Source organism: Pan troglodytes, chromosome 23, assembly GCF_028858775.2.
Source record: "Pan troglodytes isolate AG18354 chromosome 23, NHGRI_mPanTro3-v2.0_pri, whole genome shotgun sequence".
Lineage (NCBI taxonomy): Eukaryota > Metazoa > Chordata > Mammalia > Primates > Hominidae > Pan > Pan troglodytes.
This window is the reverse complement of record NC_086016.1, coordinates 33,851,589-33,878,311: the sequence shown is the minus strand read 5'-3', so window position 1 is coordinate 33,878,311 and position 26,723 is coordinate 33,851,589. Positions and strand designations below refer to the sequence as shown.

The 26,723-nt window shown below is 46.3% G+C and overlaps 2 protein-coding genes across 50 annotated transcripts in view; one reads left to right on the top strand and one right to left on the bottom strand.

Moving 5' to 3' along the window:
- Positions 1–9,176, bottom strand: part of DEPDC5 (DEP domain containing 5, GATOR1 subcomplex subunit) — a 155,279-nt gene extending 146,103 nt beyond the window's left edge. For 30 of the 43 annotated variants that reach the window (XR_010156137.1, XR_010156138.1, XR_010156136.1 and 27 more), the window contains exons 1-4: positions 8,908–9,093; positions 8,106–8,223; positions 4,452–4,539; positions 2,375–2,421 (exon numbers count right to left, since the gene is read on the bottom strand). Coding sequence is in view for 28 of the 43 variants with exons in the window: in XM_063808194.1 (XP_063664264.1) it covers positions 2,375–2,421; positions 4,452–4,539; positions 8,106–8,163 (193 nt within the window). In the remaining 15 variants the exon portion in view is untranslated. Of the gene's footprint in view, positions 1–2,374; positions 2,422–4,451; positions 4,559–8,105; positions 8,224–8,907 lie in introns of all 43 variants that reach the window. The other 13 variants (XM_063808195.1, XM_063808202.1, XM_016939032.4 and 10 more) reach the window with 4 other exon arrangements.
- Positions 9,177–12,819: 3,643 nt separating this feature from the next.
- The window catches only part of PRR14L (proline rich 14 like), a 69,108-nt gene continuing 55,204 nt past the window's right edge, over positions 12,820–26,723 (top strand). For 2 of the 7 annotated variants that reach the window (XR_010156135.1, XM_016947282.4), the window contains exons 1-2: positions 12,820–13,085; positions 24,200–24,724. Coding sequence is in view for 5 of the 7 variants with exons in the window: in XM_016947282.4 (XP_016802771.3) it covers positions 24,251–24,724 (474 nt within the window). In the remaining 2 variants the exon portion in view is untranslated. Of the gene's footprint in view, positions 13,688–14,831; positions 14,956–24,199; positions 24,725–26,723 lie in introns of all 7 variants that reach the window. The other 5 variants (XM_063808191.1, XM_063808193.1, XM_016947283.4 and 2 more) reach the window with 5 other exon arrangements.

The window sequence follows — 26,723 nt, the reverse complement described above, 5'->3', positions numbered from 1 at the left end:
GCAGTGAGCTGAGACCATGTCATTGCGTTCCAGCCTGGGTGACAGAGTGAGACTCCATCTCAAAAAAATAAAAATATAAATATAAAAATTAGCCAGGCATGGTGGTGCATGCCTGTAGTCCTAACTACCTGGGAGGCTGAGGCAGGAGAATTACTTGAACCCAGGAGGCGCAGGTTGCAGTGAGCCAAGATCGTGAGACTGCACTCCAGACTCCAGCCTGGGCAACAGAGTGAGACTCCATCTCTTTAAAAAAAAAAAAAAGAAAAGAAAGAGTGGGTGACATCAAAGCCCTTTATTTTATTTATTTATTTATTTAGAGACAGAGTTTTGTTCTTGTTGCCCAGGCTGGAGTGCAATGGCGTGATCTCAGCTCACCACAACTTCTGCCTCCCAGATTCAAGCAATTCTCCTGCCTCAGCTTCCCGAGTAGCTGGGATTACAGGCATGCGCCACAATGCCTGGCTAATTTTATATTTTTAGTAGAGACGGGGTTTTACCATGTTGGTCAGGCTGGTCTCAAACTCCTGACCTCGGGTGATCCACCTACTTCAGCCTCCCAAAGTGTTGGGATTACAGGCGTCAGCCACTGCACCCAGCCATCAAAGCCCTTTAGAGCAACCCAGAATTTTGTTTTTTTCTCTTAAGAACTATTTAAAAGAGTATCTTATTTACTTTCAATTAACATTTTGGTTCCTTGAACAGCATGGCATAGCCATTAGAGGGAAAAAGAAAGGGTCTGAATCCAGAATAAGTAAGCAGGAATCACTGCTTCTGGCTACGCCTAGACTGTATAGTCAGGCAGATAATAAACTTCCTCACTCACTCAAGAGTTGTTGGGAAGATAATGTTAGATTACACAAAGCTCCCAGGACAGTGCCTTGCACATGTGGTGGGCAATCATCAATATATATTTCTTCCTCCCCAATCCCTACTCACCCAGAGTAGGCATTTAACAAATAGTTTGTGAAAAAATGGGACAGATGTGGTGGATCACACCTGCAATCTTAGCACTTTGGGAGGTCAAGGTGTGAGGAACTCCACTTGAGGCCAGGAGTTCAAGACCAACCTGGGCAACAGGCAGGTTGTGTATTTTTTTTTTTTTTTTTTTTTGAGACGGAGTCTCGCTCTGTCGCCCAGGCTGGAGTGCAGTGGCGTGACCTCGGCTCACTGCAACCTCCGCCTCCCGGGTTCAAGTAATTCTCCTGCCTCGGCCTCCAGGGTAGCTAGGATTATAGGTGCATGCCACCACACCCGGCTAATATTTTGTATTTTAGTAGAGACAGGATTTCACCGTTTTGCCCAGGCTGGTCGCAAACTCCTGAGCTCAGGCAATCTGCCTGCCTCAGCCTCCCAAACTCCCAGGATTACAGGCATAAGTCACCATGCCTGGCCTATTTTTTTTTTTTTTTTTTTTGAGATAGGGTCTTGCTCTGTTGACCAGGCTAGACTGCGGTGGCACCGTTACAGCTCATTGAAACCTCAAACTCTTGGGATCCAATGATCCTTCCACCTCAGCCTCCAGAGTAGCTGGGACTATAAGCGTCAACTTTACAATTTTTTTTTTAGCGGCAACTTAATTTGATAAGAAGAGAACTACAGTCATAAAAAAATGGAATCATGTCCACTGCAGCAACATGGATGGAGTTGGAGGCCACCATTATCCTAAGTGAACTAACTCACAAACAGAAAACCAAATACTGCATGTTCTTACCTATAAGTGGGATGGAAATAATAGACACTTAGGACTCCAAAAACAAGGACAGGGAAGAGAATGAAGGTTGAAAAATACAATGTTCAGGCTGGGTGTGGTGGCTCACGCCTGTAATCCCAGCACTTTGCGTGGCCAAGGCAGGAGGATCATGAAGTCAGGAGATTGAGACCATCCTGGCTAACACGGTGAAACCTCGTCTCTACTAAAAATACAAAAAATTAGCCGGGCGTGGTGGCAGGCGCCTGTAGTCCCAGCTACTTGGGAGGCTGAGGGAGGAGAATGGCGTGAACCCAGGAGGCGGAGCTTGCAGTGAGCCGAGAACGCGCCACTGCACTCCAACCTGGGTGACAGAACAAGACACTGTCTCAGAAAAAAAAAAAAAACAATGTTAAGACACAGATACAACATTCTGTATCTGTATCTGTTCTGTCAGATACAAGGTTCACTGTGTAATGGATACAATAGAAGCCCAATCCCCACCAGTACACAATATACCCATGTAACAAACATTCTCATGTACTGCCTGAATTGAAAGTTAAATTAAAATTTGTTTAAAAAAGAAGAGAATTACTTGCCCTCATCCCTTGAAATTATGAAGAGAGGTTTCTTACAGTTTCTGAGGCAGTAAATAAAAAATTCTAAGAAGAGTGATGTAATTCTTACCCTTCTGTAAATCTTCCTTAAGTGACTTGACCTGCAAAAGCAGAGGGCTGAAAAAGAAAGCAACAAGAGAGTTGGGATACCGTGAGCAGTAACTCCCTAGCATCCTTCATCCCCCACAAAAGGCAGATAGGTCATTCTGGCCATTCTGTGACTTACAGCACAACAAAGGGAGAAAGCTGACTCAGAAACAAAGAAACTCGGCCAGTTGCGGTGGCTCACGCCTGTAATCCCAGCACTTTGGGAGGCCGAGGCAGGTGGACCACGAGGTCAGGAGATCGAGACCATCCTGGCTAACACGGTGAAACCCCTTCTCTACTAAAAAACAGAAAAAATTAGGCCGGGTGTGGTGGCTCATGCCTGTAATCCCAGCACTTTGGGGGGCCGAGACGGGCGGATCATGAGGTCAGGAGATCAAGACCATCTTGGCTAACACAGTGAAACCCCGTCTCTCCTAAAAATACAAAGAAATTAGCCGGGCGTGGTGGTGGGCGCCTGTAGTCCCAGCTACTTGGGAGGCTGAGGCAGGAGAATGGCGTGAACCCGGGATGTGGAGCTTGCAGTGAGCCAAGATTGTGCCACTGCACTCCAGCCTGGGCGACAGAGCAAGACTCCGTCTCACAAAAAAAAAAAAAAAAAAAAAAAAAAAAGAAACAAAGAAACTCCATATGCACTAAAGGAAATGGACAAATGCTACAGAACCTTTCAGTTGTCATCTTAGCTTTAAAACCAGAAAGAGGCTGGGCTGGGTGGCTCATGCCTATAATCCCAACACTTTGGGAGGCCAAGGCAGGTGGATCACCTGAGGTCAGGAGTTCGAGACCAGCCTGGCCAACATGGCGAAACCCTGTCTCTATTAAAAATACAAAAATTAGCCAGGTATGGTGGCCCACACCTGCAGTTCCAGCTACACGACAGGCTGAGGCAGAAGAGTCACTTGAACCCAGGAGGCAGAGGTTGCAGTGAGCCGAGGTGGCACCACTGCACTCCAGCCTGGGTGATAGAGCGAGACTCTGTCTCTTAAAAAAAAAAAAAAAAAAAAAAGGCTGGGCGCGGCAAGGTAGCTTATGCCTGTAATCCCAGCACTTTAAGAGGCCAAGGCAGGCGGATCACGAGGTCAGGAGTTTGAAACCAGCCTGACCAACATGGTGAAACCCCGTCTCTACTAAAAATACAAAAATTAGCCAAGCATGGTGGCACGCGCCTGTAATCCCAGCTACTCAGGAGGCTGAGGCAGGAGAATGGCTTGAACCTGGAAGGCGGAGATTGCAGTGAGCCGAGATCCCACCACTGCACTTCAGCCTGGGTGACAGAGCGAGATTTCATCTCAAAAAAAACAAAAAAAAACAAAAAAAACGGCTGGGTATGGTGGCTCATGCCTGTAATCTCAGCACTTTGGGAGGCCTAGCAGGATGGATCACTTGAGACAAGCCTGGACAATATGGTGAAACCTCATCTCTACTAAAAAATATAAAAATTAGGCCAGGTGCGGTGCCTCATGCCTGTAATCCCAACACATTGGGAGGCCAAGGCCAGTGGATTACCTGAGGTCAGGAGTTCAAGACCAGCCTGGGCAACATGGTGAAACCCTGTCTCTACCAAAAATGCAAAATTAGCTGGGCGTGATGGCGCATGCCTGTAATCTCAGCTACTCGGGAGGCTGAGCCTGTAATCTCAGCTACTCAGGAGGCTGAGGCAGGACAATCACTTGGGGCTGGGAGGCAGAGGTTGCAGTGAGCTGAGATTACACAACTGCACTCTAGCCTGGGTGACAGAGCTAGACTCCACCTCAAAAAAAAAAAAAACGAAGGAATGGACCACTTTTGAAAAATTATTTGTTGATCAAATCCTAGAAGGCATGATCATTTTTTTTTAAGACAGGGTCCCACTGTTTTGCCTAGGCTGGTCTCGAACTCCCGGGCTCAAATGACCTACCCACCTCAGCCTCCCAAAGTGCTGGAATTACAGGATTGAGCCATCACAGCATGAGCATTTTGAAAGGCAAAGAGAGCTATCTGCCTTGGACATCATTTGGAAACAGTGAATTGCCCAGTTCCAATGGATCCTATAAGACACTCACCTGTATTCATCGTTGGGGTGTGCAATCTCTACAATGTCTCCAAGCTTGATGTGAGGGAACACTTTGGGGTTCACAACTAGCTCATCATCTGAAAGACAATTCAGCCACTTCAAGTAGAAAAACACTCATTAGGTACACTGTATGTTCTCACACTGGTTTCTCACAACCCCATCAGGATGGTATTGCCACCCCATTGACAAATGAGGTTCTATTTTGAAACGAGGCTTACAACGACTAATGGATTCACACAGGAACACCAAGCTACACAGCAGCAGAGTGGGATGGCGCTCAGGTACCTTTGTCTCCATACACCGTGCTCTTTCTACTACCGCACTGCTTCCAGGGGCAGAGCAGCCCTTAGTATCTGGGAATTAGGCTTCTGGACAGCCTTTTACCCCCTCAAATATTGTGTATCTGGCATATAACAGGAACAAAACAGGCTGGTTCCCACAGATACAGCACAATTCCTTACAGTTATTCAATGTTCAAAGAATTTCCCAAACAGTGTCTTAATGTGACCGTCACAATAAATCTTTAGATCTAACAGGAGTAAGAAAATAACCTCAGAGAGTCCAGGAGCAGTGGCTCATGCCTGTAATCCCAATACTTTGAGAGGCCGAGACGGACAGATCACCTGAGGTCAGGAGTTCAAGACCAGCCTGGCCAACATGGCGAAACCCCGTCTCTACTAAAAATACAAAAATTAGCCAGGTGTGGTGGTGGGAGCCTGTAATCCCAGCTACTTGGGAGCCTGAGGCAGGAGAATCACTTGAACCCGGGAGGCGGAGGTTACAGTGAGCCAAAATCACACCACTGCACTCCAGCCTGAGTGACAGAAAGAGACTGCATCTCAAAAAAATAAATAAAATAAGAGGGATGTGGTTTCATGTTTATCTACCCCTGCCCCTCTACTAGGGATGGGGAGAACTCTATCAAATATTGCAAACTCAGAAGCATAAAGACAGAATGACTGTTTTGCTGTTTTAATTTGCAAGGAAAGACATCACCTTTAATTATGCTAATATCATGACAATTAAGTTTATCTAGATTTCAAATACCATCAGACCCAACAAAAATTTAGCCTAGTAAAATGAAACATTGGGTTACTCCCAAATTTTTTTGTTTTCTTTTAGAGATAAGGTCTTGCTGTTGCCTAGGCTGGCGTACAGTGGATATTTACAGGGACAATCCCACTGCTGATCAGCACAGGAGTTTTGACCTGCTCTGTTCCCAACCTGAAGTGGTTCACACTTCCTAAGGCAAGCTGGTGGTCCCCCACTCCTGGGAGGTCACTATACTGATGCAGAACTTAGTGCAGACACCCAATCAGCATAATGTACTATAGTCTGGAACTCCTGGGCCCAAGTGATCCTCCTGTCCCAGCCTCTTGAGTAGCTGTGACTACAGGCACACACCACTGCACCCAGCAATCCCTAATTTTATTTGCTATGTTTCCACTGACAGTTTCACGACAAATGCTCCTTGGAGCTTCCTCCCTAATTTACATAGTCTGAATTAAGGTCCCTGAGAACATATCCCCTTCTGCTTGGTTTTATCATTTCCTTTTTGCATGTCTATCTTACCAAACTGAAAACTCTTTAGGGACAAAGAACCTTGTGGCATTCATAATCATTACGTCTGGCACAGGTATACACCTAATATATATCTATTGGTTGTTTCTTTTTTTTTATTATTATTTTCATTTTTTTAAAGACAGGGTCTTGCTCTATTGCCCAGCCTGGAGTGCAGTGGCGTGATCTCGGCTCACTGCAACCTCTGCCTCCTGGGTTCAAGCAATTCTCGTGCCTCAGCCTCCCTAGTAGCTGAGATTACAGGCACGCACCACCACACCTGGCTAATTTTTGTATTTTTAGTAGAGATGGGGTTTCACTATGTTGGCCAGGCTGGTCCTGAACTCCTGACCTCATGTGATCTGCCCACCTTGGCCTTCCAAAATGCCAGGATTACAGTCATGAGCTACCATGTCCAGCTGTTAGTTGTATTTTGACCTATAGTCTTGCAGAAGACTGGATACAGCATCTAACTACCTTTGTATTTTATACATAAAAACATGTATTTGTATACGTTGTATATACTGTATCCTTGTATTCTTCTCTCTGCCAAAAGTTATTTGCTTTATTCCACTCCACAAATATTTAGGCAACATCAACAGCATCAAAGTAATAACAATAGACTGTGCATTTTAGTAGAAATTGTAGTTTAAATATAGCAATGCCTGTAGCCTGGTAATTACAATGGCTACATTTATTGAGCACAGAGTCTAACACTCTGCTAAACGCATTACATGTATCACTTTACTGAAGCCTCACAATGCTCTATGATAGAGAAACTATTGTTTTCCCTTTTTGGCAGTCCTTCCCCTCTGGAGGCTTATATCTACATAATGTAGAAGTAAATACACCCTAAAATACAATGTTAAAAAGACTCATGCTAGCGCGGTGGCTCACGCCTGTAATCCTAGCACTTTGGGAGGCTAAGGTGGGCGGATTGCCTGAGCTCAGGAGTTCGAGACCAGCCTGGGAAACATGGTGAAACCCTGTCTCTACTAAAATACAAAACAAAAAAATATATAGCCAGGTGTGGCGGCATGCACTTGTAGTCCCAGCTACTCGGGAGGCTGAGGCAGAAGAATTGCTTGAACCTGGGAGGTGGAGGTTGCAGTGAGCTGAGATCACGCCACTGCACTCCAGCCTGGCGACAGAGCGAGACTCTGTCTCAAAAAAAAATGCCAATAAATAATAAAATAAAATAAAAAGAGTCATTATATTGTTAACTCCAATTTCTGAAGTAAATAATGCTGTTAAGACAGAATGGAAAATTATTCCCTTACGAAAGAAAAAAAAATTATACTAAGTGCCCTTTTATTCTTCAGATTCATGGATTCAAGGTGCTAAGGAGAGCTGGGTACAGTGGCTCACGCCTGTAATCCCAACTACTAGGGAGGTTGAGGTTGAGGTGGAAGGATCTTTTGAGCTCTAGAGTTCCAGACCAGGCTGGGCAACATGGGGGACCGTGTCCCAAAAAAAAAAAAAAAAGAAAAAGAAAGAAAGGAAAAAAAATAGATGTTAAGAGAAACTATTCTAAAGCCCTTCAACTTTCAGATAAGGTACACTAGGAGCTTGCCCAAGGTCACCAGGAAAATTAGAAGCAGAGTAGATACTCAGACTATAGTTCACTGCAGAATAACATGCTGTATCCTGCTCCTTCTTCCCATGCCTACAAGCCAGGCAAAGGTTCATGCTTTGATCATACCTGCTCTATGCACATCTATGCTGCTTCTCTCTCACTCAGTGTAAAAACTGATAAACGATTTTAGTTTCTCTTATCTGCCAAACCAGTGCAGGCTGGAATTTTATGGAACATACACGGAAGATTTGTAATTAACAATGCAATTCAACAAATGAAGGGTAGTAAACCGGCAGCATTCACAATGTTCCTTAAAAGTCTTCATGCAAATGCATTAGAAGGGTCCTGCCATCCTCCTATTGTTACTGTATGACAGTTGCTGCTTTAGTCTGTTTAGTCGCCTGTTTAGCCTCAATTGTCACACGAGTCAGTGTGTAATTTCTAGGTATTGCACACACCAGAACCTCAGCCAACTTACAAAACCTCTAAAGACCAATCGATACTGACCACTGCCCCCAAAGCCCTTCTTGTGGATGACGAGTTTGTAGACCTTTGTTGTTCTCATCTTGCACTGTTTTTCCCTTTAGCTGTTCCAAGCTTGGGGCAGAGAAGTCATCTTGCCTCCCTGCCACAGAAACACAAACGAAAAGGTTGGAATGTCAGATTTTTCCTTGCAACCACTCTTTGATTTTAGGCCAGTGAAGATACTGGTGTTCCTCTGCTGTGAAGTGGTGCCAAGTGACTCTCGGAAGAAGTCACTCCTCCAGTTACAAGGAGCGATGGAGAACAAATAGAACCACAGAATCCAGGAACTAAGGGGAATTCGGGCCAGGGGCTAGTCAAACCTAGGAGAAGATATTCTATCACACCCCCATAGGGGAAGCATTGCGCTGAATGGGTGCTCATCACCTTGTCTCCATCTACACCAATAACACCCAAATAGTAAAGAGATCTTAAAAGAGGTTAGCCCACTCATTTTGTAGATGATGAAAGTGTGACTCCGGGCAAGGGACTTGCTCAAGGTCACTCGAGACTTAAGAGACACTCCCACCATTCTCGTTTTGCTGCCAATGTCCTGAGCAAGGCAACCACAAAGAGGAGGAAAGCAGAAGTTCCTTCCCCAAACCTCGGTCTGTGCGAACTCTCAGCAGACCTTCCCTGACTCCATTTCACAGCTGAGGCCGTTGAGGCTCAGAGAGGGAGAGAGACTTGTCCAAGGTCACACAGCGGAATGGGGATGGAGCCTGGGCCAAGGTCCCCTATCTCAAGCCCCCCCAATCCCCAGTCCGGGGCGGGCAGCTCCACTCACCGAAGCTCTAGAGCCCCTTCCCGCCTCTGGCCGGGGCACTGAGGGCTGGACCCTCTCCAGGTTCCCTGCGCCTCCTCCAGATACCCCGCCTACGCCCGCGCGGCCCGCGCTGCTTCCGCCCCTAAGCCTGAAGCGCCTGCAAGGCCCGCCCCGACCGTGTAGCGCTCACCTGAGAACCCGCGCCGCTCCGGTGGCTCCGCCCCGGGGCCCCGCCTCCTTCCCGCCCTCGCGCCCCCGCGCCGCTCTCGCCGGGCCTCCGTCTCGTCTCGGTGGCCGCACCACTTCCTCATCCGGGGCTCGAGCCGGGGGCGGGGCGTCGTGTGCGGCCTCTTCCTTGGGCCACCTCCTGGCGTTTCCTGCCCTCGAGCACTAGAGCCTCCCGCCCCACGGAGGAAATCCATTTCCTCCCAGTCTATCCGAAGTAGATCCATGGCCACAGAGCTTCGTTTCCGACTCAGTGATCTCCCCACAGGGGAAACGAGATCCGTCAGAGCTCCGTTTTCTGTTATATGAACGAGGTTAATGACTCATGTGGCCTCATTGGGCAGCTAAGAGGCGCCAACGAGAGTTTCTGGGGGGACTTCTGTAAAATGCAAGGAGCTGAGCACGCGAGAGTTAGTGTGATGGCCTCTGCTGGGAAGTGTCCACTTACGGGGGGCTTTTCAAACCCTTGCAAACTCTAAACGACGTTCTGCGCCCCTCAGGTTATTAATAAGAATGGCTGCCATGGCTTCATAGTCCTTATGTAATCATTGCATCCCTATTACCTGATGGATGCAGGAGGCAGCTACTATCCTATTTCACAAACCAGGAAACAGCCTGAGGACACAAAACCCTTCAGAAGGAAGCAAGGACGAATCCTGACCCGTTCCCAGAACGGAGCCTTTAACCAACATCCTTTGGTCATACCCAGGGCACTGCCTAAACTCGCATCTGTCAGGATATCTTTCTCTCCAAGCAGAAAACCAGAGAGCTGGGTGGGCTGGGTCAGGCTCTGGCCAAGGACTCCTGGCAATTGCCAGCTCCGCCTGCTGCCACTGATACCCCCGCCCCCTAGTCCAGTCCACCGTTTCTGACCTGAGCCGCAGCAACTCGATAGGGCCTCCCTGCTTCCCCTCTTGAAGCCAGAGAGACCTTATAACTAGAATCGGTGTCTTGGGTCACGCCTCTCCTCTGCTGCTTCTAATCACACTGACTGCTAAATCTAAACGACACAGCACTTGTCTTAAATTTCTTTATATCTTTAATACTAACAGTGCCCATTTCTTACGGATTTGGAAAACTTAAAAATGTTGAAAGAAAAAACATGTTATACTGTAGTGAAAGATTCTGCAGTGGACCAAGGGGACCCTGGGACAGGACAAGCAACGTTCTTAAGCATGGATGCCTTTATGTTGGGACTCAGGAGAAGTTAGGTAAATAATGCAAGTATTAAGTAATTGCAATTTTCTTGTTTGTTTGTTTTTTTGTTTTTGTTTTGAGATGAGGTCACCCTCACCCAGGCTGGAGTGCAGTGGCATGATCCCGTCTCACTGCCATCTCTGCCTTCCTGGCTCATGCGATCCTCCCACCTCAGCCTCCTAGTAGCTGGGATTACAGGTGCGTGCTCAGCTAATTTTTGTATTTTTTGTAGAGACGGGGTTTTGCCATGTGGCCCAGGCTGGTCTCAAACTCCAGAGCTCAAGTAATCCGTCCGCCTTGGCCTCCCAAAGTTCTGGGATTACAGGCACCAGTCACTGTAGCCGGGCCTTTTTTTTCCCCCCAAGACAGGGTCTAGCTCTGTTGCCAAGGCTGCAGTGCAGTGGTTCTATCATAGCTCACTGAAACCTCAATTTTCTGGGCTCAAGTGATTCTTCTGCCTCAGCCTCCCAAGGGACTGGGACTACAGGCCAAGCCACCACTCCTGGCTGAAATTGTTTATCTTGTAATAAAACATATGTGATACAGTGGATTGCAACAGTTACAAAATTTTTTAAGAATAACAATGTTATGTTAAAAAATGTTTCTATGTTGCCACTTCAGGAGATATACCCAGATCCCCCAAGATAGTTTTTGTCTTTAGCAATGGTGGTTGATGGGACATTCTTCCATCCCTGGGGAAGCTAATAGGATTCTCTCTTCTTAGCCCTCAAGGGAATTTGATTCCTTCTCCTGAGAGATGTCCATAATGGGACATCTTAAAAAGGCAATTTTTTTTTTTTTTTTTTTTTTTGAGATGGAGTCTCCCTCTGTCGCCCAGGCTGGAGTGCAGTGGCCCGATCTAGGCTCACTGCAACCTCTGCCTCCGGGGTTCATGCCATTCTCCCGCCTCAGCCTCCCGAGTAGCTGGGACTACAGGTGCCCGCCACCACGCCTGGCTAATTTTTTATAATTTTTAGTAGAGAGGGGGTTTCACCGTGTTAGCCAGGATGGTCTTGATCTCCTGACCTCGTGATCCGCCCGCCTTGGCCTCCCAAAGTGCTGGGATTATAGGCTTGAGCCACCACGCCCGGCCAAAAGGCAAATATTTTAACTTTTTAATTTGGCAACTCTCATAAAGAAACTCTGAAGGCCAGGAGTGGTGGCTCACGCCTGTAATCCCAGCACTTTGGGAGGCCGAGGCAGGCGGATCACTCGAGGTCGGGAGTTCAAGACCAGCCTGGCCAATATGGTGAAACCCTGTCTCTACTAAAAATACAAAAATTAGCTGGGCATGGTAGCATGCGCCTGTAATCCCAGCTACTCAGGAGGCTGAGGCTGGAGAATCTCTTGAACCTGGGAGGCAGAGGTTGCAGTGAGCCGAGATCCTGCCACTGCACTCCAGCCTGGTGTCAGAACGTGGCCCCGTCTCAAAAAAAAAGAAAGAAAGAAACGAAACTTTGAAGCATTCAATTTTTTTTTTTTTTTTTTTTTTTTTTGAGACAGTGTCTTGTTTTGTTGCCCAGGCTGGAGTGCAGTGGGGGCACCATCATAGCTCAATGCAGCTTCAAACTCCTGGGCTCAAACGATCCTCCTGCTTCAGGCTCCCCCATAGCTAGGAGCACAGGTGCATCAACAGCTGAGCAATTTTTGTTTTGTTTTGAGAAAGAGTCTTGCTGTGTCATCCAGGCTGGAGTGCAGTGGCACTATCACTGCTCACTGCAGACTCAACCTTCCAGCCTCAAGTGATCCTCCTGCCTCAGCCTCCAGAGTAGCTGGGATTACAGGCACACATCACCAGACCCAGCTGTTGGTTTTTTGGCAGAAACGATGTCTCACTATGTTGCCCAGGCTGGCTCAAACTTCTGGGCTGAAGTGCTTCTCCCGCTTTCGCCTCCCAAAGTGCTGGATTACAGGCGTGAGACACCGCGCCTGGTCGATTTCTATTTTTTAACACAAAGCCGTATTATTTGGGGCAAGTCGATTTCATTATCTGGACCTCAATTCTTCCACTGGATAAACATTTCTTCCTTCCTTCAAATGTCCACTGAGCGTCTAGTTTTGTGCCGGACACTGCTCTTGGTGCTGAGCATTAAGTGATGAACAAAACAGACAAGGTGGAGGAAGATAAATGATAAACAAGTCAATAAAGAGATGAGACATAGAAATTTCAGCTAGTGTTAAAGCTATGAAGAAAATAAAACAAGGTTCTGTAACCAACTGGAGGCAGAGGTGCCATTTATTTAGTGGTCAGTGTGATTAGAAGAAGCAGAGGAGTGTCATGACCCAAAACACTATTTCCAGTAGAATAAGATCTCTCGGGCTGCCAGAGTGGAAGCAGGCAGGCCCTTAGAATTGTAGCCGTCCAGACTAGAAAAACGGTGGACTGGAACAGGGTGACAGCAGTGAAGGCCGGCACTGGGTCCTGTGGCTCAGCAGGAGCAGAACCAAAAGTTGTGTTTCCCTTTAAGAGTTTGAGCCGCAGGGGCGGGGTTGAGGGAGGCTGGGGCTAGCAGAGGGCGGGAGGTCAGAATCAGGAAGAGCCTTCCCTTGGAGTGCGCGCGCGCGGTGCGGGGGCGGGATTTGGGCGAGTCCGCATGGCTGGCTCGGGCCCCGGATGAGGAAGTGCAGGGGGACCATAGAGACGAAGAGGTGGCGGCGGCCGGAGCGCCCCCGGCCTCTGTCGGCTCCGTAGGCTCAGGTAGACCTGGCGACGACGGGGCTGCAGCTGCAGGGGCTGAGCTGGCTGGGCAAGCGCGGGCCGCGGAGGAGGTCTCAGGGTAAGAGGCCGGGACTGGAAGGCTTCGGGCGTAGCCGCCCCGCCCCACTCCGCCCTAAAGGGACCCTCCGCCGGGTGGTGCTGCTAAAGGGGAGTCCAGGCCCCCCGCCCTCTCGGGGCGCGGAAAGGAACCAAGGCTGCCCTGTGGGCGGCGGAACGACCCAGGGAGAGGGAGGAGACCAGGCCCCGCGTCGCTAGAGAAAAGCGGCTTCTCCGAGTCATGGCTCCGACGCGGGAGAGAGACTCCTCTTCAACCTCGATACAACAGGGACCCCCCAACTTATCTCCTCGGAGAGGACGACGCCCCTTATCGGAGGCGTACGCTCTTTCTTAGCGCTCATCCGTTGGTCAGCAGAGGGAGACCCACTCCCAGGGTTCGAGGGGGATTCTGAACTTATCCTGAGGAGGAGTAAAAGATAACCCCTAAATGAGACCTTTCCCCCAACTTTGGTCAGCGTCACCCAGGTGAAGAGTGAGACCCAACTTGCCTGAAAGTGACAGAGGGGATCTTTCTTCCCAGTAAGAAAGAGACTTACCTTCCTCCTTTATTTTTCGCCTGTACCCCAAGATACGGAGAGGAAGACCTTGAAATTTTACTTTATGGTATCAGAAATCAACCTTTCTCCCTCTCCCCTCGTGATGTCCACAGAGAGACCCTCGCTTCTCTTCTTCCCTTTAAGCCTCTTGGTGTGCAGTGAGCTCCTTTCCCTTGCATTATTAAGAGCATGGCTTTTGGAGTGTAATCGTTGCAAACCTGGGTCTCTCACTTAACATCTTTGTGACCTTGACTATTTGTTTAACTTGTCTGAATCTCAGTCCATCTCCAATTTGGGTTCTGTTTTCTTAGAATTGTCATGCGGGCTAAGGGAGCATTTGTGTAAATACTAGTTATATAGTAAGCTTTTGGTAAGCTGTTGCTATTACTATTACTTAATCTCTTAAAAAAGAAAACTAATATCTTGCACAGAGAAGCATATTTTTCCATGCATGCCCCTCCCAGCCCCCATCACAAGTGTTCAACCATCCTTTCTCACTGGAGTGGAAGACTCCCCCCCACTTAGGGGTTAGAGAAAGAGACACTTCCAGTCCCCTTAGATCCTACTGTTCAATACTTTCCCAAATTAACAAAGAGGGCCCCACTGAAAATAATCAGTAAAAAAAAGACTTAGCTTTTGGAAACAGGTCTGTGCTCTTAAGAGAAAGGGAGACCTGATGCCAGACGCCAGCACTTCCTTTGTCCACAGAAGGTATCACTTCTTCCTGACTGGTTAGAGATGCCCTCTCCCACTTCCCTGACTTACTGTAGTGACAAAAAATCTTCCATCTGCACATCCTTCCCACCCCCCAAGTGGGCGATGCCATATTCTTCCTGTCTTTTGCTCTCCCAAGAAAATGAAGACTCTATACCTTTGAGGAGAGATCTCTTCCCTCTTGTATATGCAGAATGACACAGATTGTTTCTTTTCACCTTTTCCTTTATAAAACAGAGGAAAATCTTTTATACAGGAAGCCTCTGTCAGTAGAGATCAGGAGCATTTTCCACAGTTTCACTCCTTACGTGGAGACAGGGATCCTTTTTCTGGATGTTATTAAAGGGAGGAAATGGGAAATAGTCCTTGATGCTTTAGAGATTTTCTGCACGCTCCATGTTGAAGCGCTTGCCCTGTTTAGTGTATGAACTTCCCTGCCTCACTTTTGGTTTGTCTTGGGATTTTATTTAAAAACTCTTCTTTCTTTGTTTCTCAAGAAGAGGCCCATTCTCCAAATTCCCTCTTGGAGGGAATGGCTACAATGTCTGAATCTTTGGAAAAGAAAGCCCCTTTCGCAAGGTGAAAAGAGTGTTGTGAGCTTCTGAGGGCCTGGTCATTATTGTGAGTATTGTTCCTGAAGCAAGCATGGCAGCGCCTAGTGTTATTAACAGCCCCTATGCATTGGAATTAAAGGGAGGGGAGACTTTCAGATTCGGAATTATTGAGGCACACGGTTTTATGTTCTGTTTTCTTTGTTTTGTGGGTTTTGGGTTTTTTTTTTTTTTTTTTCTGATTTTTTTGCTTGTTGCTGTAAATTTTGTACCTCCAGAACTTTTGTTTTGGGGAGTGTTTGAATGACTAAAAGTTGCCACTTTGTCAGGTTTTTAGTGTTATAAAATGTATTCTGATGAGATTGAGAGCAACAGTGTTAATCCTTCACTGGTAGGTTTGTTTTCCTGTTTTTGTTATTTTTTTTTTGGTGGGATAGGAATTAACACTGCCAAATTACCTGAAAGCACACTAAAGAAACGCTTACCATCTTTTTTTGTATGTAAAGTGTTCTTAAATTACCTCAAACTCCGTTGAGTAATTGCAGAGGGGATTAGTGGGAGCTCTATACCACCATTGTTGGTGTCTGTAGGTGTGCTTTTCTGAAACAAAGGGAAATAGAAAAGTTATTCTTTGGAGTCTTAGGATATTTATGGGTGACAAGACCCTTTGAGCTTATTTTGATGAACATGTGAAAAACAAGCCCGGGAAAGTTCACTTAACTTTCACTTAACACACTCAAGACTCTGCATCTAGTATGTGGGAGCAGGATAAGGGACCCTGGCTTCCTGATGAAGAGACCAGCAGTTAAGACTGCTGGGAGAGGCCAGGCGCGGTGGCTCATGCCTCTAATCCCAGCACTTTGGGAGGCCGAGGCGGGTGGATCACCTGAGGTCGGGAGTTTGAGACCAGCCTGACCAACATGGAGAAACTCCGTCTTTACTAAAAATACAAAACAAATTAGGTGGGCATGGTGGCACATGCCTGTAATCCCAGCTACTAGGAAGGCTGAGGCAGGAGAATCGCTTGAACCTGGGAGGCAGAGGTTGCGGTGAGCCGAGATCATGCTGTTGCACTCCAGCCTGGGAAACAAGAGTGAAACTCTGTCTCAAAAAAAAAGACTGCTGGGAGAGGGTCAGGCGCGGTGGCTCACACCTGTAATCCCAGCACTTTGGGAGACCGAGGCAGGCGGATCACAAGGTCAGGAGATCAAGACCATCCTGGCTAACTCAGTGAAACCCCGTCTCTACTAAAAATAAAAAAAATAAAATAAATAAAAAAATTAGCCAGGCGTGGTGGCGGGCACCTGTAGTCCCAGCTACTTGGGAGGCTGAGGCAGGAGAATGGCATGAACCCGGGAGGCAGAGCTTGCAGTGAGCCAAGATCGCGCCACTGCACTCCAGCCTGAGCAACAGAGCGAGACTCCGTCTCAAAAAAAAAAAAAAAAAGACTGCTGGGAGAAGTATTTGTGTGTTTGCAAAGAAAGAGCATGAAATAATTGTCCTCAACATAAAAGAATTTCTACTTTTACTGGAATAATAATTTTCATACTTCCTGTAAGTATTAGTCACTTTTTGGGAATAAATCCATTCCCTACACATTCTAATATAGTACTTATTTGTGTTGTGATAAAGACGACAAGCCAGTAGCAGCTGTCAAAAGTCGTTCATAAATCTATGGTTTATTTTTTGCTTATACCTCAAACTAGGTAATTATCTGGTATCCTCACCCAATAGGTTGATTATAAGTCATTAGCAAAGATTAAGCTGTAAATCCCTGTCTACATTTTATAAGCATGTGTTACTCACTCTTCCCTTTTACTTCACATTTAACACTTTAATGTAAAAGCATTGGTGGTTAAGGCAGAGAGCTGACAGCTGGAAAAATACTGATAAAACATACTGATAAAAAATACTGATAATACACTTATCAGCTGTTTTTATTGCTGTGTGTTTAGATCTTGAGAAATAATGGTTAGACAACATTTTAACATATGTAATATATACTCACTGTTTTGAAAAATAAGTACAAGGCTGGGTGCAGCAGCTCACTCTGGGAGGCCGAGGTGGGAGGATCACTTGAGGCCAGGAGCTCAAGACCAGCCTGTGCAATGTAGTGAGACCTTGTCTCTACAAGAAATAAAAATATTTGCTGGGTTCACTGCCTCGCGCCTGTAGTCCTGGCTGCTTAGGAGGCTGAGGCAGAAGGATTGCTTGAGTCCAGAGTTTGAAGTTAATAGAGAGCTGTGATCAAGCCACTGCATTCCAGCCTGGGCCACAGAGACCCTATCTCCAAAAAAAAAAAGTTCAACATACAGATAAGTCACTGGTGATCCTATTGTCCAAGGTAACACTGTGATACTTGGCTTATATATATATATATATATTTTTTTTTTTTAAACTGAGTCTCCCTCTCACCCAGGCTGAAGTGCAATGGCGCGATCTCTGCTCACTGCAACCTCTGCCTCCCAGGTTCAAGCGATTCTCGTGCCGTAGCCTCCCAAGTAGCTGAGATTACAGGCTCCTGCCACCACGCCCAGCTAATTTTTGCATTTTTTAGTAGAGATAGGGTTTCACCATGTTGGCCAGGCTGGTCTTGAACTCCTGACCTCAAGTGATCTACCCGCCTCAGCCTCCCAAAGTGCTGGTATTACAGGCATGAGCCACCACGCCCGGCTGTAGAGATGTATTTCTACATCATCCTTTTAGATTGCTCCATTGCATTCAGGAATTTAAAGAACTTGAATGTCTTCTCAAAATCGGGTTCTGTCACTGCAGTCTTGTGGCATTACCAATATTTTGATAGATGGTGTGAGCTACTGAGCTGAAAATAAGTTTATTTTTATTTTTTATTTTTTGAGACGGAGTCTCACTCAGTCGCCCAGGCTGGAGTGCAGTGGCACAATCTCCGCTCACTGCAAACTCTGCCTCCCAGGTTCATGCCATTCTCCTGCCTCAGCCTCCCGAGTAGCTGGGACTACAGGCGCCCCTCACCACACCCAGCTAATTTTTTGTATTTTTAGTAGAGACAGGGTTTCACTGTGTTAGCCAGGATGGTCTCGATCTCCTGACCTCGTGATCCGCCTGCCTTGTCCTCCCAAAGTGCTGGGATTACAGGCGTGAGCCAAAGCACCCGGCCATGTTTAACCTGCCACTCTAGGCTTGCATTTAATATCACCTCACCTCTTAGGGTTCCAGCTGTTCTTGGTAACGTATCTGCAATTCTGTTCAGAAATTTGAGGACCCAGAATTAGTCCAGGAGAAAAAGGAGGGGGTGTCTGTTTTGTTTCTCTAGCCACTGTGCCTAGTTGTTTTACAGGTTGAAATTCTTAGAATTTGGTCCAAACAAGAGTATCAAGAGGTGAACCATTTTATGTGATTATCAGTATTGACTGTTTATGATAAAGATCTGTTTAGTAAACCTGTATTTGTGTATGACCGTATGTGGAGCAACATTTGGAACAAATGTTGAGCTAGAACTGTGGGGATGGAAATGAATATGATTTACTAGAAACACTGCAGGGAGTTGAGTCCACAGGCTGCAAGTGCTGATTGAATGGTGAGGGGAAGTCAGATATGGTTATGGCTGGGGATTCAAATCTAAGCTTTAGAATATTGATGGTGCCTTTTCTGAGAAGCAACAGGGTTAAGAATCAGCATGTGGCTAGTCACAGTGGCTCACGCTTGTAATTCCAGCACTTTTGGGAGGCTGAGGTGGGAGGATTGCTTGAACCCAGGAGTTTGAGACCAGCCTGGGCAACATAACAAGACGTACAAAATTATCTACAAAAATAAAAAAGTAGGCCGGGCACAGTGGCTCACGCCTGTAATCCCAGCACTTTGGGAGACCAAGGCAGACTGATCACCTGAGGTTGGGAGTTTGAGATCAGCCTGACCAACACAGAGAAACCCCATCTCTATTAAAAAATACAAAATTAGCTGGGTGTGGTGGCAAATGCCTGTAATCCCAGCTACTCAGGAGGCTGGGGCGGGAGAATCTCTTGAACCTGGGAGGTGGAGATTGTGGTGAGCTAAGATCGCACTGTTGCACTCCAGCCTGGGCAACAAGAGCGAAACTCCATCCCAAAAAAAAAAAAAAAAAATTAACCAGGCATGCTGAGGCAGAAGGAGTTCAAGGTTATAGTGAGCTATGATCGCACCACCACACTCCAGCCTGGGCGACACAGCAAGACCCTGTCTTTTTTTTTTTTAATGAATGAGCATGTAAGTTTGCTGAGGGCGTCTTATTTATACCTGTTTCTCAAAGCTGTTTGCATGTAGAAAGACTCAAAGACTCAGTTATTCAATAGATTGAATGAATTCTGTTTTAAACTTGGTAAGTTTTGGGGGTGCCATTCTTGCAAGTGAAATGTAGGTTAGGAATTGAAAGAAAGGTTGGGGTCAAGGTCAGATTCTTTTTTTTTTTTTTGAGGCAGGGTCTCGCTGTGTCACCCAGTCTGGAGTGCAGTGGCCCCATCTCAGGTCACTGCAGCCTCCGCCTTCCAGGTTCAAGCGATTCTCCTGCCTCAGCCTCCCAAGTAGCTGGGATTACAGGCGTTCGCCAACATGCCCAGCTAATTATTTGGATTTTTAGTAGAGACAGGGTTTCACCATGTTGGCCATTCTGGTCTGGAACTCCTGACCTCAAGTGATCCACCCACCTTGGCCTCCCAAAGTGCTGAGATTACAGGCGTGAGCCACCACTCCCGGCCAGGTTCTTTTTTAAAAGAAATCATTTTTTTAAGATTTAATTCATATGCCATACAATTGACTGATTTAAATTGTACCAGTCAGTGGTTTTTAGTGTAGTCACAGAGTTCTACAGCCATCACCATAATTGACTTTAGAACATTTTTATTACTCAAGAAAGAAACTCTGTGTCCCTCAGCTGTCACTCCCAATTTCTCCAAGAATCCCAGCCTTTTTTTTGGACAGACTTTCGGTTTTGTCTCCCAGTCTGGAGTGCAGTGGCGCAATCTCGGCTCACTGCACCCTCTGCCTCCCGGGTTCAAATGATTCTCCTGCCTCAGCCTCCAGAGCAGCTGGGACTACAGGCGCGTGCCACCATGCCCAGCTGATTTTTTGTATTTTTAGTAGAGACGGGGTGTCACCGTGTTACCCAGGATGGTCTCGAACTCCTGACCTCATGATCCTCCCACCTTGGCCTCCCATGGGCGTGATCCTCCCCTCTTAGTAGCTGGGTTCCTAGTAAGATTTGCCTAGTCTAGACATTCCTATACAGGTGATCTTGTAATATGTGATCTCTGTGACTGGCTTCTTTCACTTAGCATAATGTCTTCAAGGTTCATTCATGTTGTAACGTGTTATTTCTCCATTCCTTTTTATGGCTGAATAATATTCCATTGTATGGCTATACCACATTTTGTTTATCCATTCATCAGTTGATGGATATTTGGATTGCTTATACTTTTTGACTATTGTGAGTAGTGCTGCTAAAGACATTTGCGTACAAATTTTTATGTGGACATATGTTTTGTGCATGTATGCATATGAGGGGAATTGCTGAATCCTATGGTAACTCTGTGCTTAAAGGAAGAGTTTTAGGCCAGGTGCAGTGGCTCACACCCTTAATCCCAGCACTTTGGGAGGCCGAGGCGGGCGGATTACTTGAGGTCAGGAGTTTGAGACCAGCCTGGCCAACATGGTGAAACCCCGTCTCTACTAAAAATACAAAAATTAGCCAGGCGTGATGGCATGTGCCTGTAATCCCAGCTACTCAGGAGACTGAGGCAGGATAATCCTTGAACCTGGGAGGCAGAGATTGCAGTGAGCTGAGATGGCACCACTGCACTTCATCCAGCCTGGGCGACAGAGCAAGACTCCATCTCAAAAAAAAAAAAAAGGAAGAGTTTTGAGTCATCCTCATCACAGAGGCTGCAGAAAAAGATGACGTTATCAAGAAAGTGAAGCCTAAAAAGAGAGTAGTCAAGGATTAAGTTTTAAGAACACCCATATCTCTGTGGTAGGCAGGATCGATGCATAAGGTGGCAGAGACCCAAGGAGCCCATCTCCTTCGAAAAATCTGCTCTTTTACAGTATCCTTTCCTGCATTTACTCTTCAAATCTGTATGTGCTGTGACAGGTGAAAACTGGACTGTGTATGTTGTTGGGAAAGGAAAACTGAACCAAATTAAAATTGAGCACTTCCTACTTATTTTTGGCATCAAATAGCAACTCCACATTATCTCTACTAACCTCCCCCATCCCCCACCTTACACATACATAAATGGCCTAAAATCTGAAGTGCCCCTAGAAAGATCTTTCTGTATCTGGAAATAAAGGAGAAAGGGGAAGATTCTAGATCTAAAAGGGATACATTTCTCTCAGCACTGTTTTTGAGACGGAGTCTCACTCTTGTCACCCAGGCTGGAGTGCAGTAGCGTGATCTTGGCTCACTGCAACCTCCGCCTCCCAGGTTCAAGCAATTCTTCTGCCTCAGCCTCCTAAGTAGCTGGGACTACAGGTGCCTGCCATCATGCCCGGCTAATTTTTATATTTTTAGTAGAGACAGGGTTTCACCATATCGGCCAGGTTGGTCTCTAACTCCTGACCTCAGGTGATCTGCCTGCCTGGGCCTCCCAAAGTGCTGGGATTATAGGCATGAGCCACCGCACCCAGCCTTACAGCACTGTTTATGAAAGCTTTTCACATCCAGAATCTCATTTGATTCTCGCTCTTCCCCTGTACACAGTTTATCTCTTGGTAATGTTTTGTTTTGTTTTATTGCTTGTTCTTTTTTTTCTTTGAGATGGGAGTCTTGCTTTGTTGCCCAGGCTGGAGTGCAGTAGCGAGATCTCGGCTCACTGCAACCTCTGCCTCCCAGGTTCAAGCGATTCTTGTGCCTCAGCCTCCCGAGTAGCTGGGATTACAGGAGCCTGCCACCACGCCTGGCTAATTTTGGTATTTTTAGTAGAGACTGGATTTCACGATTTTTTTTTTTTTTTTTTTTTTTTTGAGACAGAGCCTCGCTCTGTCACTCAGGCTGGAGTGCAGTGGCGCAATCTCGGCTCACTGCAAGCTCTGCCTTCCGGGTTCACGCCATTCTCCTGCCTCAGCCTCCTGAGTAGCTGGGACCACAGGCACGCGCCATCATGCCTGGCTAATTTTTTGTATTTTTAGTAGAGACAGGGTTTCACCGTGTTAGCCAGGATGGTCTTGATCTCCTGACCTCGTGATCTGCCCCTCTCGGCCTCCCAAAGTGCTGGGATTACAGGCGTGAGCCACCACACCCCGCCTTGGATTTCACCATATTGACCAGGCTGTTCTCGAACTCCTGACCTCAAGTGATCCACCTGCCTCAGCCTCCCAAACTGCTGGGATTACAGGTGTGAGCCACTGCGCCCAGCCTAATCTTTTGGATTTAATTTTTTAATTTGCCTTTCTGTGTTACCTAAACATCATGGAACAGCAATCTAATTTCTTATCACTTCTGGTATTTAAGTTAGTATTATAATGTTACGCTCTTTTACCTTTGGGAAGGTTCGTTAAAATTCATCTTTTCTCTCCTTGTTTAGGGTTAGGGAAAGCATCAAGAATGAAACTGTGGGTCAGGCATGGTGACTTGCGCCTATAATCCCAGCACTTTGCGGGGCCAAGGCAGGAGGATTGCTTGAGCTCAGGAGTTGGAGACAAGCCTGGACAACATATCAAAACTTTGTCTCCACCAAAAAAAAAAAAATTAGCCAAGTGTAGCCTGGCACAGTGACTCATGCCTGTAATCCCAGCACTTTGGAAGGCCGAGGTGGGCAGATCACGAGGTCAGGAGTTCAAGACCAGCCTGGCCAACGTGGTGAAACTTTGTCTCTACTAAAAATACAAAAATTAGCTGGGCGTGGTGGCACACGCCTGTAGTCCCAGCTACTCTGGAGGCAGAGGCAGGAGAATCACTTGAACCCAGGAGGCGGAGGTTGCAGTGAGCCAAGATTATGCCACTGCACTCCAGCCTGGGTGACAGAGCGAGACTCCATCTCAAAAAAATAAAAAAATTAGCCAGGTGTGGTGATGTGCACCTGTCCCAGCTACAGGAAGCTGAGGCAGGAGGATCACTTGAGTCTGGGAGAGGGAGGCTGCGGTGAGGAACGATTGCACCATGGTACTCTAGCCTGGGTGACAGAGCAAGATCTTGTCTAAAAAAAAAAATTAAAGCATGAAGTATCTTATTTGGCTGACCCATTTCTGCTTTGGTCAGGTCAAAGCAGATTTTTTTTTTCCCCTACTTAGGCAAGATTTATTTCAAGGCCTGTAAACATTCAGACTAATCACAATGGTCAAAGTGGATTTTGTTGTTGTGGAAACTGCATGTTTGGTACACTAAACTGGAAAAGTTAGGAGCCAAGAAACCCTGGCCCTGAGTATGTGTGTGTTTTGGCTACTTCTATAGTGTAGTATTACAAACTGCTTAGATGTAAGTGTTTCAGCAAATAACCTGTTGCTACCATTCACTGCAAGAAATGAAACATTACGAACACAGTGGAAGCTCTTTCTCTCTTAATATACCTCCACTTTCATCCTCTCAGACAACCATGTAATATTTTAGGCAGGTCATATTTAACCTCCTCAGGTGTGGTGTTAGGATCTAAAACAAGAAGCTGATAGCTGCCCTACTTAGCTCAAAGGGTTGTTATGAGAATCAAATGAGTGACGACTGTGGAAAACACTTGGAAAATCTAAAGATGCAGGATAAAAATCAGGAAGGATTCTGCTAATGAGCTGGTTTAGTAGTGTCTGTGCTAGCCTGGGTAGAGAGAGCTGAAGTATTTAGTAAGCAGTAAAGGAATGGAATCCCACTTTATCCCTGTCCTCCCTCAAAGAGGAAAAGTCAGTATATGAAATTTTCCAGAGTTCCTCAGTATATATTCATTCAACAAATATTTGCCGAGTACGTACTATGGGATAGCATGGGGATATGGCAGTGAACAAAAAAGGTAAGGTTCATGCCCATGAAAACAAACAGAAAACCATCTTTATTTTCTCATTTACATCAGGTCTATCCTTGGATGCTTTAGGCGTGTCTTATTCTCTTCTACATTGGCAGGCCCTTCTCGTTTAAATTGAGAATTGTTCATAAGGCAGTATTTGAATTGAGATTTGATTGAGAGCTGTCTAATCTCAAACGTTATTAAAGGTTAAGGTATTTATTTTTCTACAAATTCATTAAGGAGAAATTTTTGGTGCCAGATAATGCTGGCATTTAAAGTAGAACTTATTTTCTTCGTTGTAGCCGGTTTGAACTGAGGCAGCCTTCTTCTAACCTATCAAGGTTTTAAACTTTTATCCCTTCCTGTGATTTGTGTCAGGGTGAATCATTTGATGTAAAAGACTTGACTCCATAATCTGCATCTGTCCTAATGCTGTCATCTGGAGTAGAGACTCAGCCAGTTCCACTTGATTCCTCCATGTCTGCCGTGGTACAGGAATTATACTCTGAACTCCCAGTAAGTGTCTCCAGAGAGCTTCATGCTGACCCTGAGCCAAGTGTGATTCCAGATGTAAAACCTGGAGCCTCAAGCTCTCTTTTAAGTCAGAATAGGGCATTGCCCTTGGAGCTGCAGAGGACTCATGTGGAGAGTTGTTGTGAAGAAACCTATGAGACGTTGGATCATGGGAGTGAGCCTGGGCGATGTGGGCTAGTGGACTCCACAGCAGGAGGTTCTGTGGCATCTGGGATCTTGGATAGGGCAAAGAGAAGCAAGAGCATGGAGCCAAAGGTCTTCAGAGATCCAGGGGGCCAGGCAGGAATTATAAGAGAACCCTCTGAGGGAGCAAAGGAAGATCCACATCAACATTCCACAGCTGCTGAAGAAAAGACTAGCCCGAGTCAGGTAAGAAATGAAATCTCCATTCCGAAGAGTTGAGTGTGAATGACAGCTTTCTCTGGATAAAATACAGATGCTGACGGTTGGCTCATGATTTATTCTTGAAACATTTCCGAAATGTCGATTTTGAAGTTAACTTTGTTTTGATGATCTTTTAAAACATTTATGTCACATCAGACACTTGAAGAGAGGAAGTGCTTAGTAAAAAAGTGTCAGTTCTCTGAAGCAGCGACTGTATATGAAATGTTGAGTCTGTGAAAATCGTGGTATTTCAGCATTTGATGTTAAGAAATTATATAGATATACTCAGTCCTTATGTTTTGGTAGGTTGGAGTGAGGTATCACAGAGAAACCTTTGAAGGGAGGCTTTTTTTTTTTTTTTTTAAGAAGGTCTCATTCTGTCACCCAGGCTGGAGTGCAGTGGCACGATCTTGGCTCACTGCAACCTCTGCCTTCTGGGTTCAAGCGATTCTCTTGCCTTAGCCTCCCAAATAGCTGTGATTATGGTATAAGCCACCGTACCCAGCTAATTTTTTTGTGTTTTTAGTAGAGACGGGGTTTCGTCATGTTGGCCAGGCTGGTCTCGAACTCCTGACTTCAAGTAATCCACCCACCTCAGCCTCCTAAAGCGGTGGGATTACAGGCATGAGCCACCATGACCAGCCGATGTGTGCTTGAAATTATACCCAGAGAGGTTGGTTAGTTGAGACTAATAGTGAGCTATGACAGTGTGATGGTCTCAAATTCTTTTTTCTTCTTTTTTTTTTTTAATAGAGGCAGGATCTTAGTATATTACCTAGGCTGCTCTCAAATTCCTGGGCTCAAGCAATCTTCCCACCTCGGCTTCTGAAAGTGTTGGGATTACAGGTGTGAGCCACTGAGCTGGGCCCTCCAAATTCTTTTTTCTTTTTTTTGAGGCAGAGTCTTGGTCTGTCACCCAGGCTGAAGTGCAGTGGTTTGATCTCGGCTCACTGCAACCTCTGCCTCCCAGGTTCAAGCGATTCTCCTGCCTCAGCTTCCTGAGTAGCTAGGATTATAGGCACCTACCATCACGCCCGGCTAATTTTTGTAGTTTTAGTAGAGATAGGGCTTCACCATGTTGACCAGGCTGGTCTAGAACCCCTGACCTCAGGTGATCCGACCGTCTCGGCCTCCCAAAATGCTGGGATTATAGGCGTGAGCCACCGTACCCTGCTGGGCCCTCCAAATTCTTAAAGGAATGTACCTGTCCAGCGGACTCTCTCCACTGGGTGGTTTTCTAACCCAGGGGTCAGCAAACTTTTTCTATCAGGGGCCACGTAGTAAATCTTTTAGGCTTTGCAGGTCATATGGTCTCCTTTTTTTTTTTTTTTTTTTTTTTTTGAGTCTCTCACTGTCTCCCAGGCTGGAGTGCAGTGGTGTGATCTTGCCTCACTGCAACCTTCGCCTCCTGGGATCAAGCAATTCACCTGCCTCAGCCTCCTGAATAGCTGGGATTACAGGCGCCGGCCACCACGCCCGGCTAATTTATTGTGTTTTTAGTAGAGACGGGGTTTCACTGTGTTGACCAGGCTGGGTTCAAACTCCTGACCTTGTGACCCACCTGCCTCAGCCTCCCAATGTGTTGGGATTACAGGCAGGAGCCATCATGCCTGGCCTCATATGGTCTCTTTTGGAACAATTCAGCTTTGCCATTGTAGCATAAAGTGGGCAGAGGCAATACATAAATGAATGAATGTGGCTGTATTCCAATAAAACTTTATTAGCACAGGCTGCTGGCCTGAGGGCTGTGGTTTGCCAACCCCTGCTCTAGACCCACCATCAAGTTCAGATGTTCTTTGGGCTGCCTAGGCTAGGCTCCCATCCCACTCTTGATACATATATCTTTTCTTTACACAGGATAAAGGGCAGTTAATTGTTGTTAGTGGGCTTCATACAGTGACTATGCTTAGGAATGAATGAAGCATTAAGTAACATTTGAACATGATATTTGAGTTTACACTGTGATGCCTTTTTTTTTTTTTTT